We start from the raw sequence: 18,681 nt of genomic DNA on the forward strand, positions 1-18,681 counted from the left end.
CAAATCTTCAGATTTGACGGCTTGCGTTGAACATATCTACAATGGATGATAAGTGAGACAATGGCTGGGGTCAAAGCGTAGTTGGGAAGCATGAGCAGTCATGTCTCGCATGTGGTGCAGATAAATAATGACGAAGGCTTCGGATATAAGGCGTCAAGTGAATTTGGACCCGGATGTACGTGCTCACCGCTGGGCTCACTTGACTCGTTTGGTTTCATATTGACAGCTTCTTCCGCGGGCCGCTCGCCTAGTAGGACAGAGACCACTACTCGAATTCAATTCCGCGGCACTACTTCGTCAGGATCCGGAAGCGCAGCGAGGCCCGTCCGGGGAGGGACTATATCTCAAAACAACCAAATCATCCATTTTAAATCGACACAAAAGGTCAACCAACAAAACCGTAGAGGACTTCTGCAGCCTATGTGGCGTGGAAACTGTTGGCCTTGCCCTTGCGTTAAGGAGCGATTGGCTCGCTCATTGACCTGATCTCTTCTGGGCAACATTCTTCACCAAAGTGGAGTGGACGACGAGCTTCTATGGGAATGCATTCGCGCTCTGTGGACCGGGGATAATTTAGTTGGTTGGCACCAGCGCCTTACAGAGTGACGGACACCGATGACATAGAATTTTCGGTTTTCAAAAGCACCGTGGGGATTCCCCGACTTCTATACAGATTTTCTTTTGCTAAGGAAGACATCCGCTGGTTTCTTGAAGCCACAACCACACAAATGACTACAACTCTGTCATCTTGAAGTGATAGAAGAGCAGGTATAGGGACAATTATGATAGGAACAAGACATTAACGGGCGTTGTTTGAACAAACTACCGGTCTTTGGGCCCCGAAATTTGTGTGAATGAACTGGAATGACGCATGATCGTCGTGTTTAACAACATTGGATGTCTTATGCCGAACAGCCCCCAATCTGCCCCTGACGGATTACTTGTTTCGGAGGATGCCATAATGCACTTCAACCGTCACGAGTCTGGTGGACCAGGAGGTGCAACACAATTTTCTACGCCAATGTTCCATTACTTAGCAGATTTCCCGTCTCTGGAGCCTAGGCGTTGTCTTGAGCTTTCACAGCAGCTTTTATTGGGTTGCGTCTTCCAAAAGCAACTCTTGCGCGTTGACAGACGGTTTTCGTAAGCCACACAACATTGGTCTTAAACAAAGGTTAGCCACACCGCCGCCGCCACTGACATTCTGCAATTGGCATCTAAAAGCTGTTTGCAATATATCAAAACGTCTACTAGATGCTGTCGTCCTCGGATATATATATAAACCTCGTCATTCCTCCACAAGAAACTTGAAGACGATAATCTTGTATGAGCCTTTCATTCATTCCTTACTTTTCTGGTTGCCCTTGAGACATAACGCTCTTTTGTAACATAAACAGACCAAACTACTCTCGTTAGCAAGCAGAATGAGCCTTCCACCTCCCCCACCTGGCACTGATTTATCAGATGATCGACGGGCAGAAATTATTATCGCTGCTGCCGTCACTTGGACTCTTGCCGTCGTATCCATTGGGCTAAGGCTTGTGTGTCGATATATAAAAGGCGCCAAGCTATGGGTGGATGACTGGTTAATAATTGCGTCTCTAGTATGACCAGTCCACTGGCATCACTGTCATTTCCACAATACTAACCATGATTTGGTAACTAGGCTGCTTGCACCCCTCAGTTCTTTGCTCTAGATTTATATGGTACGCCATGTCAGATGGAGGTCAGAGGTCTTAGATTCTGTATACTTAACTAACACTGCATTAGCTGTTACTCGTGGATTCGGAAGACATATTTGGAGCGGTCCGCCAGATGTCCTAAAGTCTTGGGCTATCAGTATGTTTATTGCCGAGCTCTCTTATACCGCAACAATGGTATCCGTGAAGCTCTCTGTCCTTGCATTCTACTGGCGCTCGTTTGGGATAAAAAAGTCAATCAAAATCCCAATTATACTCCTTGCTGCAATGACGGTCATCTGGGGCATTGGCGTTGTAGGTGCACCTACTCAGCTCATCACATATTCCCATACTATATCTGCATCTGAAATGCGTAATTATTCTTTTGATGCTACCAAAGATGGGGTGGTCATGTCCATGATGAGCTGACAAGTTTTCTAGTGCTTGAGTGTCTTGTTATCTTACCAGCCTACCCGCGCTTGGTGGCAACGGTTTGACCCGTCAACCCTATGCAAGCATCGGACTATACCTGCTCAGTCGATTCTCCCAAGCTTTATCTAGGAAACGCATTCTTTACGATTATTACAGATATCATGATGCTTGGCTTACCGATACCTTATATTTGGAGCCTGAAGCTTCCCGGTGTACAAAAGCTTGTAGTGATTGGCATCCTCCTTGTTGGTGTATTGTAAGTGCACATGTACCACTTCTACTTTCAGGACCAGAAGTGCTTCATAAGACTCTAGCAAATTCTAACTTCATGAAGTGTTACTATCATATCCTCACTGCGGCTGCAGTATCTCTTTTCCGACTTTCTATCAAACCCAGACATTACTTGGATTTTCATTGACATTGCTATATGGTCTGATGTTGAATGCAATATCGCTATTGTTTGTGGTAAGACATTCACTCATCTGCTGTTCCTCACCTCTTGTCCCATTTACTAACCACAAACCTGTCATCGTAGCTTGCCTTCCCTTCCTACGTCCCATACTCGGTAGACTCGGGAATGCGCTCAGCACAAATGCCGCTCAACCCACCAAGAATAGCCAGCATCCGGGATCCACTGGCATGGAAAGCATTTCAACAGAGGAGCATGAAAGTGGTAGCTATCACGAGGTCGAAAGAGGCAGGAAAATTCGTAGAGGCTCCGAGCCTGACGAGGCATCGTTGCCTACGAACCGAATTGTGGTTAAAAGCGAGATTTCCATGAAGCATGAAGCTGTCTAGATGGATAATCTGCGCGGTCAGCGTGGACGCGCTGCTTTGCCTACGAAGAAACTTCTGATACGGACAATGACATCGTGGTGTATCTTTTCTCTTTTTTTATTTCGATTGCTGAACGAAGTCCACCTCTTCAGCAAGTCTTGGAATGTGGCGGTTTAACTGAAAGACCTAATGTCTAACCATTATAGCTTATTTTTTAAGTTCTTTACATTCTTCATTTTCTTCAAATCTTTCCTCTAGAGCGTGAGGCACTACCTCGTCCTAATATTAGGTTGTAGGAGAACAACGACCAAACCACTAAATTCTGAATAAGATAGCAGGTTCGCATAATGAGCTCTTTGTTTGCATGGACCACAACTCAGTGTGATTACGGCCGTACTGGCGCTTGGAGTGAATGACGCTGTTGGAAGATAATGTCATACCGGATCCAATATCTTTGGTTCCATACATTCTGATATTCTTGCTAGACTCTAATAATTGCCATTTACCCGTGCTTCACACATGGGGAGGCCGAAGCGATTGCGGACGGGCGGGTATCGATGCGAACTTAAACTTGTCTTCGTGGTGTCGTTCACTTTTGAGCCGAGTCGGATGAGATGAGAATGAAACCCAAACAAACGCATACACGCCTGAAAACCCAATCAAATGGAGTTGGTCTCAATGTGAGTTATGCACTCGAATGGGGAGGTTTCAATCTGTTGGTTGCAGCCTAGAGCTGACGACTCCTGTGAGCTCGACCCGACGAGGAACCGATAGGCCACAAAACCTGACCTTCGCATTCCAAAGCGACACAGCTCCCGCCTCAGACTACCGCAGTCCGTTGCTAAAGAAGTGTCAACGTCTCTACAGTCTCTAACCGTACGACGAGTAACTAGATATGGATCTTCCGCGTCTGGTATTCAACTTCGTGGACGGAATTTATAGCTACATATTACAACCGGAGCCCCGGACACCCTTTGAAGTCTACCTACAGTTTCTGTTATTCGATTTTCGCCGGAATTATAACCTGGAATTTACGCAAATGCCCGACGTGGACGTCCCCTTTGTCGAGATTCTTCGCACTGCCAAAGTACTAGATGAAAGTCTTCGAGCTACACTCGATTCCTTAGTTCGCATACAGAGACCACCTGAATTCATATTGGATGATTGCTCACGTATTATTGGCCGCCTCGTAATGAACATTGACTCGCACCGCCTGGGCAAGAATCCCGCTTATACAGGACCCGTGATGACGAAATTGATGGATGAGGTCACCGAGCTTGCAGAGGCAGTCTTCAACTTCGACGTCAACGACTTTAAGTCTCGTTGTGGCCTTCACCGTATCGTCGCCGTCGGTATATTAATTCGCCTACGCGTGTCTTTCCTACCATTCCTTGGCTTTGATGAACTGCCTCAATTTGACTTCCAAGGCTGGCAATATCGTAAGTATTCTAGTACTTGAACAACTTATAATGCTAATATTGCACAGCTCTCTTTTCACCGAGGTGGCGTTCGGAACACGTCGATTCCATTCCCGAAGGCTTCTTTTCAAGGATTGAGTCCATGTCGGATCAAACACAGAGTTGAACTCTTTGGCTGTATTCGGGTACTTTTGCACAACCCCTAGTTGTGTATCTACATTCGTCATATTCTGGTAGTTTTCTACCCAGGGGGTTGCAATAGTGAAGAATATCCAAAGCAAGTCTCAACTTACATGGACTGCTTTGTGCCTGGATTAACAAGATGAATCCCAGTCAAACCTCGCATGTGCTGTTGTGCATCACTTTAGCTGGCTCAGCCTGTCTAGTTTACTAAAATTCAAAAGTTACATAATACAAGCGATTAACACTAAGGACCTTACGATGAGCGTAGTGCTCCTTCTCTCCCATGAATGGCAAGTCTGGGCATACAAAGCTTGTAAAGACTTCATTGGCCGAGTCTGTCCCGAGTCAGGTTTGATCCATCGTTGGTAATCCCTGTCATAACCCACAACGATAACTCCTCGTTGTCAATAATTCCCCATTGCACCACCCACCGCGAAATGGATTGGGCGAGAAAACGCAGCTGCGGATCAACTGCAGCATTAGTAATTAGTAAGCGCCTAACTGGTGATATTAATAATTGTTTGCACTGCACCTTATATCTTGGCTGAAACCCCGTTATCAAAATTCCTTGGCCAAGAACAGCCACCAAATAAGAGTCACACTGGGTTCTCAAAGTCAATTGTGTAGCCAAATCACTGAATTATCATCAACAATGGCAAGAATCGCAATTGACAACGTCGCGGCCAAAGGCATCTCCTATTACACCCCGGCTCAAGACCCTCCAGCTGGAATCCAAGTCGAAGGGACGACTAAGCTTTTCAGCCCGTTGACAATTCGAGGCGTCACATTTCCAAACCGTCTGTTTCTCGCCCCTCTCTGTCAGTATTCGGCAAAAGATGGATACGCAAATGACTGGCACCTTACGCATCTTGGAGGGATCATTCAGCGCGGCCCTGGCCTGGCAATTGTAGAAGCAACAGCCGTGCAGAGTGTTGGTCGAATCACACCACAAGATCTTGGTCTCTGGGAGGACGGCCAGATTGAGCCATTGAAACGCATCACCGAGTTTGCCCACGGCCAGAATCAAAAAATCGCGATTCAGTTAGCTCATGCTGGCCGCAAGGGAAGCACTCTTGCGCCATGGCTTAGCGGCAATGCCATGGCGACCGAGCAAGTAGGCGGATGGCCAGACGAGATTGTCGCTCCATCGGCCATTCCCCATGAAGAAGGGGTCAATACTGTACCGAGGGCTCTTACGATTCAAGATATCGAAAAGCTAAAGGACGACTTTGCAGAGGCTTCCCGGCGGGCTGTCGAGGCGAATTTCGACGCCATCGAGATTCATTCGGCACATGGATATTTGCTACACGAGTTTCTCAGCCCAATAAGCAACAACAGAACTGATAAGTATGGCGCTAGCTTCGAAAACAGAGTGAGAATAGTGCTAGAAATCGTGGACCGGGTTCGATCCGTGATCCCCAGCACAATGCCCTTACTAGTCCGTATAAGCGCTACCGACTGGTTCGAGTTTAACGACACCCTGAAAAACGAATTCCCAGATTCGTGGACGGTTGCTCAATCAGCCAAGCTGAGCTCCCTCCTAGCGGACCATGGTGTCGACCTGGTAGACATCAGTTCTGCGGGCATTCATCCCAAGTCGGCGAGTGGTATCAAATCGGGGTCAGCATACCAAGCCGATTTCGCGAGAGACATCAAGAAGGCTGTTGGAGACAAGCTTTTGATCTCAGCTGTTGGTGGCATCAAAACGGGTGCTCTCGCCGAGGAAGTTTTGCAGTCCGGCATAGATGTGGTACAAGCCGGTAGGTGGTTCCAGCAGAATCCTGGCCTGGTAATGGCATTTGCAAACGAGTTGGGAGTTACGGTGCGAATGGCTAGACAGATCGCTTGGCCATTTGAAGGTAGAGGAAAGCGAGCAAAGAAAAGCGTTCTGTGAAATGGGTACCTTGAGCGAGATAGAGTTTACTAGACGAATTGATTGACAGAACCAAAGGGCGAAAGTCCTGGATTGAGTGCGACTGAAGGAGGACAGTTATGACGGATGTTGCGACTGCAGGTCCATACAACGTACTTAAGTAGTAACCCAGGGGTTGTCTCAATTGTACTTCGCCATCTCAAGAGACACTTGCATGTATATTGACCAACATTTACAATGCGCGGTTAATTATGTTTTCTCACAACTGGTATACAACAACTTATCAAAACATGCAAGAATCAATTTATTGTTCGCAATAGATTAGCCCTTAATTTTTGGTCCCCCTTCAACATCAACTATATCTATCTCATCAAAGAACACCACGATCACAGTCTTCCGGAAGCAGACCTGGGAGTTGTCCCTCAACACTGGCTCACACTATGTACCAAGTTAGTCTACTGGCTCACTTGCTGAAAGAACAAATTGTACTTACCTATCTTTGTGTAGCATGCAAGTTCTTGGGTTGCCTGCAATATATCCAGAGATTGTAGGGTTATCGCAAGCATAATAAATTGTGTTCCCTCGACGAGCTAACTGGTCTTTTGTAATGACCGATCCAGCAGTATTTCTGGATGCAATAGCGCAAGATCCAAACGTGATAACCGCATAACCGTTCGTAACTGGCGCCGCTGTGTTTTCTCCCAGGTTGTCATCTACGAGCTTGGAGCAGTCGCTATTCGAGGCAGCTGGAAAACCTCCACAGACAGGTCTCGTCTGGGCATAGCTTTGAGCAGCAAGGGCAATAACAAAGAATATGTGCTTCATTCTGGAGCAGGGTGAAGTGTTTGACGTGTGGATGATCAAATGGTGAACTATGAACTGTAAGGTCTGAATTTTTTCAAAGTTTTGAGATGTCAAGTCGCACAAATAGCTGGCTTATGACGACAGCAGGTCGGTTTAAATACTTCTCCTCAGGACAGTCGCCGACTGTCATCACCGTTAGTAATTTGCCAGGTTTCAGCCGCAGAGTGCTGAGAGTGACATGCCAAAGTCGTGTTAACTATGTGTGGCCGCATAGTGTCTCAGAGGTAACACCACTCCACACGGCTATACAACCTGGGCGTCCCTTATTTGTGGATTGGGCTAAATCAACCTTACTACGTGGTGCCGATCTCTCGCATTGCCCTGTTCTAGATAAACTCAGATCAACGACTCGGACATTGGCCCCTGCCGTGAATTCTATTCGGAAAGGGTCTAACCATCTCGAGTCATTCGTGGTTCAGGCACTTGACGACGATAGATCACGAAGCATGGGCAAGTTGAGCTCTCATTAGGCAGCAATACTGGCTGCTTTAGTTACGATTGCCGGACTGCGGACCATTAAGACATATGCCATGAAGTGAATCTAGCAGCAGAGCATGCAGCGATACACCATCCGTGTCTCACTTACATCGGAGGGGATAGCGCAATATAACCTAGTGAGGGACAGGACGTAAAAAACCGTTGAATTGTAACGTCAAACTTAGTTCAAAGTTAAAATTTAGACGACTTGTACACCATTGCTCGAAGCTACTTAGAGCTAACACCCAACCTCCTCATATCCCCCACCCTTCTAAGCATGCATCTTGTAAGAGTCCAAGAGAGCAAACTCGACTCACGACCATCCTCCACATTGTCGGCACCAACACTCTCGAAAGGAAAATTTGTATCCATCAGGGCAGGATGTCGGCGGGCATTTGTAGGTCGTACACCCGCAATGCACTTCATCCCATACCGAGCCAGATGGACACGGGCATCGAGCCCTGCATTGGCATAGACGTGGCTTTGGAGGACGCGGCGGACATTCGGGACCAGCTAGAATGGTGGTCACAAGAAAAGTGAACGTAGTAATTATAACGGCTTTCATTGTGTATTTGCAAGAAGGATTGAGTGAGATACACGCAAAAAAATGGAAGAGAGTATCTCACCGTACGTTGAGAATGATAAACTCATCTTTTTATTCACTACCTTCAGCCGCAGTTCTTACCTCCCGGGCCATTCGTCATGAATAGTGACAGTTACTCGTCCCAATTTGTTGAAAGTTCCCTATGACTGACCAATTATTGACTGATATCACAAAGTGACGGCAGTGTGCTGCTGTTGTTTCCACTTTACTTTAATATGCCTGCATGGTTTATCCCCTGATGTAGCATCGGGTGAGGCTGACAAGCCAAAACCACGAATTGCCATTCTGGGCCAGATCATCGGCATTCGGATCACTCCGAGTTAAACGTGTACCCCGCTAAGCCCTCTCAATCGAATACCGGTTAGTTCGTGAGTCTCGATTTGGACACCGTAGATTAACTTGGGCTGGACGCCCAGTAAGGCGTTTCCGCTGCAAGGTTAACAGACGAAACTATTCTTCAAGGTCTATGACAGGGTGAGAGGTTATGTCAAGGCTCTAAGGCTGAAAGATTTTGAGACGACATAGCGAGCACGACGTAGCCTATGTCTCCGCACCCTGGTCATCGATAGGCAGTAGCACCAGCCCGAGGTGACAGAATCTCACTCTGACGCCGTGTGTTGAGACCTTGTGCCACGCATCCCGAGATGCTTAAGGCAATGATCGGCAGCTACAAAAGGTAAAATTCGGCTAATATGCGGTCTCAGATAACATTTCGACGGTCATATTTCAGCTTCTGCGGCGGATTTCGATCATGTTCCAAAACCCGCGTGGTTCCTCACCTTTTACGATGAACGTGGTGGATGGTCTTCGTTTGAGTCACTGCAAGTGAACGCATCAAACTTGTTAGATTATACGTACCACTAGTCTTTGGCTATATATGGGTGACGCTTGCTGCCCAAGACTATGTACCACTGGACATATGGTACAGTAGCCCATGAGCATCGCCGAGCCCTCCCTATCTTGAGTGTCGAAACCTATCTTTCTTGTAGCTCCCATCCCATAATTTGTCATCTTTGAACAATATGAAGTTCTCCGTAGCGCTTCCGATCATCGCCGCCGCACTGGCAGTAGCCAATCCAGTCATGGACCACAGCATCGAAGCTAGAGTTAGTATGCACAAACCATTCAGATACCAAAGCTAAGAAATACATCAATAGCAAGTAAGATGCTCTAATTCTCTCACGACTGATAGAGACTGATGAATTCGGCGGCTGTAGCGTGTAAGGAGTCCCAACATTGTTGAATCAGGTTCACGCATAACCACACGCTAATTCGGCCCCCGGTGGGTATGTCATGATGCCATCGTCTCGGGGCACATCTAATTGCGTAATAATAGCAAGTACGTTATATAATTTTGTTTCACTGCGCTGCTCTTGTCCTAACTCATACTTCTGCTACAGCCGGTGAGCAACAACCTACTAGCCATAAATGGCCGGGCACAAACACATCGCTAAGACGTCAGGGAATTAAAGAGCGTAAGAACAATTATTTCCGCATAAAACGGGCTATCATTTGCTTCACGGGTTCTAACTACAACTCGGCCGTTAGTGTGTAAGTGTAAAGATAACTTTAGCCACGCAAGTTCGGTATGCTGATTGCGTCATTTTAGCATGTAGGTGGTTGCTGCTCTCCAGCGGCCCGTCACGTATAGCGATGTTTACGTATTGTCTAGTTTGTAAGTGTATATGCAATAAACTAGAGCAGCGTGAGAGTCGTACTTACAGAAACGTTCATAGTACGTATGTGAGCCTCTCAATCCGCTATTCACAGCAGTCTCTAAGTGCCAGCCGAATATAGTGTGTAAGTGCTGCCGCCGCTCTTGCGACAGTTCAGTTTGCTGACATGAGAGTACAGAGCGTAGGTTACATAAATACCAAGGACAAACACTGCATAAGCTGATCTGTTCGATCTCGATATACAGCATGTATGAACCCATCTCAAAACTCCTGGAAGTAGGAACGCAACTGGGATCGGATTACTAATTCTGTGCCATAGGAAGTGAGTAGCGGTCCGCATACTCGTAAAGCAACAAGGCACTGATTTGAATGGACTCAAGGGCGTAAGGCACTCTCTCCCATTTACATATGGTAAAATTGTGCTAAGCTATTCTGCAATGGCAGACGGTTTGTCATCCTCTTCTCTATCCATCGTATCCAGCACGCTAATCAGATAACATACAGTTTGTGAGTGATTGGCCTATTGACGAAGTGAAGAGCTTTCAATCACTGTGTGCTAAATTTATAACTGAAGGGAGTGAGTCTTCGGTATGAGAATATGACGATACAAGAAGGCTAACCTTAGCGTGCCGTAGAATGTAAGCTTCTTGACTACCATTAAGGTTTGCAGTTCTGCTTCGTGTACTAACCAGCTGGTGATCTTCGAATTAAAGGAAGTAAGTCGTGTGCAGGCCTACAAAGTTCTGCGGGACTCTAACATTCTACGTTTTATAGCCAGTAAGTACCACTTCCTCTGAACAGTATTATGCGGACATTAACGCTTCGTAGGGTGTAAGTTGCAGTGCTTCTCGAAAAATTGCTGTTATCTTATATTCAAATAAAACCAGTTTGTGAGTTCTCCTGATCCTTATAGTAGGGTTTGTATGCTAATATAGTCGGTTATCTAGTACGTAGGTTAACTTTAGATTCTACAAAATGACTGTCGACAAAAATAACAATGGATCGACACAGGATGTAAGCATACTTCATTTCTAGCACCCTGGAAGTAGCATACTAAAACTCTATCCGAAATAGTTTGTAAGAGAATAATCTAGATGCTTAGTTCAATTACTGTTCTCACGTTTCACATTATTCTAGTGCGTAAGTAAAAGCCTTAACAGTGTCTGGTGTAACGTCTCTACAATCGAAAGTAGATTACTGACCATACGCAGATGGTAAGTCTGTCGAGCTGCAAAACAACACATTTCAGAAGCTAATTAACGCAACTATAGGCCGTAAGTACTACTAATAGCACAGATACCCCGAAATCATATGCTAAAAGGGCTGCCATCAACCTTACTAGCATGTAAGACTTCCCCATTGGTTTACGCTCTGCCACAAAAAACAACTCAACTTATTTGCTACCAGATTGTGAGTACTACGAACGTATATTGAATTCGATTAACGGAAAACGAGCTCAAACACGTTGAATTGCTAGTGTGTAAGTATTCGCCGCAGACTGACTACGTATCGCTGGCTGCTAACGAGACGTAGCGAGTGAGTATAGCGTTTCTCCTGCTTAATTCTCGTGGCTTGCTACAACATCTCACCCATAGTGAATGCCCGCTTTGGAATCGGTGGATTCAAAGGAAACCCAATCTTAGGTGCCTTTGGTAGTGGAGAAAGCATTGGTCGTTGTATGGAGTTCTCTATCATGAGTTTAAGCTCGGCCGACCAACAGCGGGCGACGGTCATTTCAGGTAAATTCGAACAAAGAGTTTAACAGTCTTAAAACGTAAAGCAACTTATCATAACATGCCGCCGCATTTTGACCCTCTGGTGTAATGGGTGTGAAATCCGTCTAGTAGTTTTCATTCCTGGTGTTTGGCGAACGGGGATATTTTACACCGTTGATTGCCACACACTACTTCGCATGGCCATGCATCTTATCCGTACCGTGCACTCCCTGTTCAAGATTTCGTGAAGTGAAAGTCGTAAAACCAGTTTCAATTACCGATAATGAATTGAATGGCATGGTTTATAACTGACTCCATAACTGGCAAGTTGTACCGGCAATTGCTAGTTGACACATTGCGCATTCCATTCCTGACCAGCAGACTTCTTCCCTTAAATTAAAAAGACAATTAGTTGTTGGGGCTATCTTAGGCCGGTAGTGTCGTTACTTCGGGCCAACAGGCAACAGGCTATGTTCCAACTAATCCCAGTTGTCTAGCCACAATTCCGAGTCGACAAATCACAACTGAGCTAAAACGGTTTCGGTGGCGGCCAAGATTATCCCGCCCCGGTGACATGGCGGTCATAATTCCTCCGAAATCCACTGTTGACGTTGCTGGTGGCGCCAGGCAGAACATGGCGTCCACGTCAATCCCGTTTCAGGTTTCCATTCGAGGTGCATAATTACACGTCGACCCTTGGATGGAGTTGAAACGACACATCATCCATTTGTGAGGACTCGTGTACATATATCTAACTGCTGCCTCGGCCATCACGGCTCGTCAATGACCAGACTACTCGTCTCCAGATAAACCTCCTAGCTGTTCAACACCAATACACTCGCCATGTTGCTCGATGGCCTAGCCCTGGCTGGAGGAGCCTCATATGTCCTCGCAAGCACAGCACCACAATACTCACTGGGCTTATGGAAGACAGCATCACTCATCTTTTTTGCGTACTTTTTCACAATCCAGATATGGCGCGTCATTCTCTATCCACGTTTCTTCAGTCCTCTTCGCCACCTACCGCACGCACCAGATGGTCACTGGCTGTGGGATCAAACTGGACGAATCCTCAAAGAGCCTTCTGGTATTCCCATGCGCGACTGGGTTGACAATGTGCCAAACGACGGATTGATTACCTATTCCACGTGGTTTGAACAACGAGTACTTGTAGCCAATCCGAAAGGTCTCGCCGAGGTTCTGGTAACCAAGAACTATGACTTTACGAAGCCCAAGCAGTTTAGCCAAAGTCTGGGCAGGGTCTTAGGACTAGGTATCTTATTCGCCGAGGGCGATGAGCACAAAAGACAACGAAAGAATCTCATGCCAGCATTTGCCTTCCGCCACATCAAAGACCTGTATCCGACGTTCTGGAAGAAGTCAGGCGAGATGGCTCGCGCCTTGTCCGAGACTATCAATGCGAAGTCCAGCCCCAGCACGGCCAGCAAGGAGACAGCCGATGCTGATGACAAAGTAAAGCACGCCCCTGGTGCAATTGAGGTGTATGACTGGAGCTCTCGTGCTACCCTCGACATCATCGGAGTATCCGGCATGGACCGGGACTTCAACTCTCTCCAGGACCCAACCAACAAGCTAAATCAAACTTACAAGTCTGTTTTCAACCCTGGCAGAGTCGGGAATCTTCTCAGACTGGTGGGCATCTTTGTACCCATTTCACTGCTCCGCCTACTGCCATTGAAGCGGAACGCCGTTATAAGAGACGCCGTCTCCTATATTAAGTCGGTCTGCCGGGATCTTATCGTCGAGAAGCGCGAGAGGCTCAGCACCGAGAAAAAAGCATCCAAGGCAGATATCGACATTATTTCTGTTGCGCTCGAGTCCGACGCCTTCAGTGACGATGACCTCGTGAATCAAATGATGACATTCCTCCTTGCGGGACATGAAACGACAGCCACAGCCATGGCATGGGCCTTGTACGTGCTCTGCAAACACCCAGACATTCAAACAAAGCTGCGCAAAGAAATCCAATCGAAACTGCCATCTCTTGACGACGACATTACCGCCACCGACATTGACAATTGCTCCTACCTGCAAGCCTTCTGCAACGAAGTCCTGCGAGTATGGGCGCCCGTTGCCTTGACCATGCGTGTAGCTGCAAAGGACACCAGCATCCTCGGGCAGTTCATTCCCAAAGGCACCATCATCATTCTTTGCCCATGGGCTGTAAACATGTCCGAACAGCTCTGGGGCGCAGATGCCAAGGAATTCAAGCCGGAACGCTGGCTTGACGCCGAGGGACGCACGAATAAGAGTGGATCTGCGGACTCAAATTTCTCGTTTTTGACGTTCCTACATGGCCCACGAAGCTGTATTGGTCAGAAGTTTGCCCAGGCAGAGTTTGCGTGCCTGATTGCGGCGTGGGTTGGTAGCTTTGAGACGAGGTTTGAGGATGGAGGAGCGCTGGCGAGTGGTGAAACGCCAGATATTGCTGGGGGAGTCACGTCGAAGCCAAAGGGGGGATTGTGGGTGCAGCTGAAGGAGGTTGAGAAGCAATAATGGTAAATATTGACAGTTTGATGGTGGTGGGAGAACATTGAGACGCTGCTGGACGTTTGTCTTAGTCGGTATGGGGCGATGGTGACTATGTAAGACTAGATTTGAGGATATAATACGTTTATGGAGTTTTATAACCAGAGATATTGCTTAAATCAACTCCTCCTTTTAGTTTTCACTCCTCACTGGCCGGCTGCTCTTGTTATCCGTGATGAACGACAGGGTTAAAGAGGACTTTGGGAGAGAGCACATATCTGCGGTCAATTGCGATTGCTATATCGGGCCCCTCTACCGAGAAACTTGGGATCAGATGGCTTTTTGAAAGCTTCAGCAAACACAGCATCCATGTCTTTTGTAGGAGGATCCATGACTAGAATAAAAGATGAGAAATGTCGGTAGAGATGTGGGTTGGGTAGCACACGAACGAAGTCTAGCTTTGATACTAAAAATGTGAAGCTGAAAAATATAAATCCAAAATATTTGGCCGATGGGACATTTATATTCCGGGAGAGTTATGGAAATAAATGCTTGATGAGTTCAGGTGTTGCTACAAAGCCGAAGCGCCGTTACTATTTTTAACTCGGAGTTGTTGGGTCGATGATGTTGGCCCTGGGTGGCTCGCAAGTGGTTACCCAGCCTCTTGTCGGCGTCAATTGTTTCAGGTATGGTACACTCAATTTTCACAGCTCTGAGGACATTTCTGTGGCTACGGTGAGAGATTGAAGGGGTTGCGTATCGCGTTATATACTAGGATATACGCACATGTGTTGGTGTATACTCGCATGTGCCCACGGACTGCCCTAATCTAGGCATATACGTAGCACAAGCTATACATGTAATTTTCTGCTTCCTTTCTTGTCCCAGTTTCCATGCATGCCAAACTTTGAACCTAAGATTTGCGGTATACTGTGAGCATCGCATCGAGCGCTTAAGAACTCGGCCGCATTAGGTCAGGGTTTCAACTAGTCCAGTGTTGCATTGCGTCAGGTCGGGCCACATCACATTGGGTGAGTAGCCGCTTGGCCGAACAATTCAGTGGATGAGTGGAGTTGAGTTATCCAACCGAAGTTCAGGTCATGTCAAATCAAATCCATAAATAAATACAATAAAACAGTGCCATGGCCACCAGACTTGACACACTACTTGTTTCTTTATCTTCATTGATGCCCATCTCGCAAACATCGACACCTATACATTCACTCGGGGGTCTGGCATCGAATAAATTGGTCTCACGTCTAATCTTGACTCGTTCCGCAAGCAAGCTGTAGCAAGGAATCCAACAACCGACATGGTCACCCAGCTCACCGACCCGGAAATCGTTAGCCATAACCAGAAGGCGACATCATCCGTTGATGAAGCAGCCAAGTCCGCCAATAACGAGCATCATGCTGCAGCCCTACCAGGCGGCCAGGTTTACGCAAAGAGTTCCAAGAGCGGTGAACAAGGGAAAGTTCAAGTCGACGATCCTGTGACGATGAGCAGCGTAATTCCAGAGACCTCAGAGAAAGACGCAGAGCCGAAGACAAAGGATGTTATAACGGATGCCGCAGCCGTCGACAGCACAGGGAGTGAACCTCGCGAGTCCTCCCAAAAGTCACCGGAGGAAGGCGCTTCATCGTCAGAAAGTCAACCTAGACCAGAAGATGTGGACATGACAAAGCTCTTTGACCGTCTTTTCAAAGAGACGGCGCATCTAAGCCGCGAAGAGTTATTGGCACGGATGCCTTGGATGCGTGAGTACTAGTCTTTTGGTTAGACTTGCAAAATTAACTAACATTACATTAGCAAAAGGAGCAGAGCCGATAGGCGTTGATGTTGAAACGGCTATGGGTTGGATTGATGATATAACAGAGAAACACATTCGCTCCTTGGAAGAAGATGATGGGAACTAACGCGAGGAACAGCTTCATGGCAAGCTAATACTGTACGACATTAGTGTACCTGACATTTCGCAGTGGGGAATCAGGTTAAACAGCACTTCGCTGCAATCAATGGCCAATAAAAGCACACATGTTACTGCAGGCTGCAGTTAGAAGTTTCTTCGTGTGTGCAAGTATACACATAGAGTCTGTGGTTAAAGGTATTTAGACATATCCTAGTATACACCAACACAGCTCAATATGCCTCAGCACACAGCGCGATATACGATACCTTTCCTTGTTTGAATACTTTTGATCCCCCGCTATATACATCCTGAAATATCCTAGGAAGCAGTATGTGTATGCAACACCTGTTACTTGGTCGCATGCTTCCTATGGTATTGAAGGACAACCAAAACTCAGCCCGATACAAGCAGCATGTAGCAGGAGCTCACTATACAGATCTCCGGGGATAGTTTGCTCATGCTTTACAGCTTGACCGAGCTCATCAGATGCAAAATGGCCGTGTGCGGACCAAGTGAAATAAGATTAGCCCACAAGGAAATATACACCGAATGTGGAAGCACCTCGTGAAATAGCAGACTAACACGCAATTTCGAGACACACCACGTCGCATATTTAATTCAAGTATGCATTTGACAGCTTAATACTGTGGACAACAACCAATTTGTATGTGCTATCAGGGGCTCTCACATGGACGCATTCACATGTGCGATGCATGTGAGCCAAACTTGAAACGCAAATTTATGGCCCACGAAAGCCACGAAAATCGGGCCCTTTGTTTGCTCAGCTATCCCTATTTGTCGATTAAAACCAAGATTATCGCTGCTACAAAAATGTTTCGTCTCCAGTTCTTGTTCCTCTGTGCAGTCTCACTTTGTACACAGAAAGCTGTAGCATCTGCTGTTTTACCCGTCAACGACCCATTCTATACGCCTCCTGCTGGATTCGAAACCAAAAAAGCAGGAACAATTCTTCGCAATAGACTAGTCCCGTCTCCTCTGGAAAGTTCTCTCAATATCTCTTCCGCCCACCAGATTCTCTATCGTACAACCAACTCTTTCGGAAAGGCCATCGCAACCGTGTCAACGATTCTCGTTCCCAAAAATGCTGATCCGTCGAAACTACTATCCTATCAAGTCGCGGAAGACGCCGCTAGCCCGAATTGCTGCCCATCATACGTCGCTCAAAAGGGGTCTCAGTCAGGAGGCGCTTTTGGGACGGTGGTTACGAAGGTCGAGCTGGGTCTTATTAACGATGCGCTAGAGCACGGGTGGTATGTGACGGTGCCTGACTTCCTGGGACCGAATGCCGCATTCCTCGCCAATAACCTGGCTGGATATGCTGTCCTGGATGGAATACGTGCCACGCTTGCATCATCTAGCTTTACAGGAGTTGCGGCAGATCCTAAGACGGCGCTTTGGGGATACTCTGGCGGCAGCTTAGCCAGTGGATTTGCTGCAGAACTTCAGCCTGTGTATGCACCGGAGCTGAAGATCGCTGGAGCGGCACTAGGAGGGACGTGTCCTGATATTTTGTCTGTTCTATACAAGATCAATAAGAGTCTCTACGCTGGGTTGATCGCCACTGGCATTGTGGGACTAGGAAACGAGTATCCTGAAATAGCATCTCTCATCTCTTCACAGGTCGTTCCAAGCAAAGCCAAGGCCGTAAAGCAGGTCAAGAACACGTGCTTAGGAGCCAACACCATATCTTTTGCATTCCAAGACATATTCAAGTTTGTCAAGGATCCTAGCATCTTCAACGGCACTACCGTCAAGGCCATCGCAGACGCCAACAATATGGGCCATCATACACCAAGCATTCCGTTGATGGTCTATAAAGGCGTCAAGGATGAGATTAGCCCCATTGCCGACACTGACAGTCTTATTCAACGTTATTGCCAGGGAGGTGCCGCTGTTGAGTACAGGAGGAAGGCGTCATCAGGCCATGTTGATCTCTTCTTTTCTGCTTCAAAGGAAGTGTTGGCTTGGCTGAAGGGTCGTCTGGACGGTGTTGCTGTTCAGCCGGGCTGTACAAATACGACTTAGATTGGACTAGTTAGGTTGTGAGTTTAAAGAAGCGTACTGTGAATATATCAGTTGTGCTCTGTGTCTTTAAGGCCTCCTACCAAGCCATATGATGCTGTGTGTTAGATTCTCTTGAGATCTAGCCACCAGTATGAGACGTCAGCCACCAGCAACACAGGGAATTCGGTAAAGACCAAGGACTTGCTACGTATTGGGTGGTTCGACGGCGGCAAAGGTGCACGACTCACAAGTAACACGAGCTTGACAGCACGCCATGGCGACCCGTTCCGTAGACAAGAAAAGTACCGAGCTGTGAATCTAAAAATGAGAAAGCCGCATCTTTTACTGCCGTGGCTGCCTTGTAGTTCACGGCCGAGTTCTCCAATCAGGTTGTTTGGCCTGCGATTTTGGAGCTGATGGTGGCGCAACTTTAATGAGCTATGGTTGTTGGCTGACGGGCTGTGCCCGAAAATTGATTGATCTACTTTGAATACGTTCTAGCTTGGATTTATGGCATTTGATTGCTGCATTGCTGGAGACAGTTATCCGAGTTTGTCTG

At 47.0% G+C, this 18,681-nt stretch overlaps 5 protein-coding genes across 5 annotated transcripts; all 5 read left to right on the plus strand.

Annotated features, from left to right (window-relative positions):
* Positions 1-3,927: 3,927 nt before the first annotated feature.
* On the plus strand, positions 3,928-4,472 carry VFPPC_03886 (hypothetical protein; the record flags this gene model as incomplete). Its single annotated transcript, XM_018283336.1, has 2 exons — positions 3,928-4,327; positions 4,375-4,472. The coding sequence occupies 2 exons, from the start codon at positions 3,928-3,930 to the stop codon at positions 4,470-4,472; spliced, it is 498 nt and encodes a 165-aa protein (XP_018137670.1).
* Positions 4,473-5,141: 669 nt separating this feature from the next.
* Positions 5,142-6,383, plus strand: VFPPC_03887 (NADH oxidase; the record flags this gene model as incomplete). Its single annotated transcript, XM_018283337.1, has 1 exon — positions 5,142-6,383. One exon carries the CDS (start codon positions 5,142-5,144, stop codon positions 6,381-6,383), a length of 1,242 nt encoding a protein of 413 aa, XP_018137671.1.
* Positions 6,384-12,541: 6,158 nt separating this feature from the next.
* On the plus strand, positions 12,542-14,215 carry VFPPC_03891 (cytochrome P450 78A3; the record flags this gene model as incomplete). The annotated part of the gene is made up of 1 exon (XM_018283340.1): positions 12,542-14,215. The coding sequence occupies one exon, from the start codon at positions 12,542-12,544 to the stop codon at positions 14,213-14,215; it is 1,674 nt and encodes a 557-aa protein (XP_018137674.1).
* Positions 14,216-15,500: 1,285 nt separating this feature from the next.
* On the plus strand, positions 15,501-16,104 carry VFPPC_03892 (hypothetical protein; the record flags this gene model as incomplete). The annotated part of the gene is made up of 2 exons (XM_018283341.1): positions 15,501-15,945; positions 15,998-16,104. 2 exons carry the CDS (start codon positions 15,501-15,503, stop codon positions 16,102-16,104), a joined length of 552 nt encoding a protein of 183 aa, XP_018137675.1.
* Positions 16,105-16,928: 824 nt separating this feature from the next.
* VFPPC_03893 (secretory lipase) lies at positions 16,929-18,143 on the plus strand (the record flags this gene model as incomplete). The annotated part of the gene is made up of 1 exon (XM_018283342.1): positions 16,929-18,143. The coding sequence occupies one exon, from the start codon at positions 16,929-16,931 to the stop codon at positions 18,141-18,143; it is 1,215 nt and encodes a 404-aa protein (XP_018137676.1).
* Between the last annotated feature and the right edge of the window lie 538 nt (positions 18,144-18,681).

The sequence above is a fragment of the Pochonia chlamydosporia genome, chromosome 2 (genome assembly GCF_001653235.2).
Source record: "Pochonia chlamydosporia 170 chromosome 2, whole genome shotgun sequence".
In the NCBI taxonomy this organism is placed as follows: Eukaryota; Fungi; Ascomycota; class Sordariomycetes; order Hypocreales; family Clavicipitaceae; genus Pochonia; species Pochonia chlamydosporia.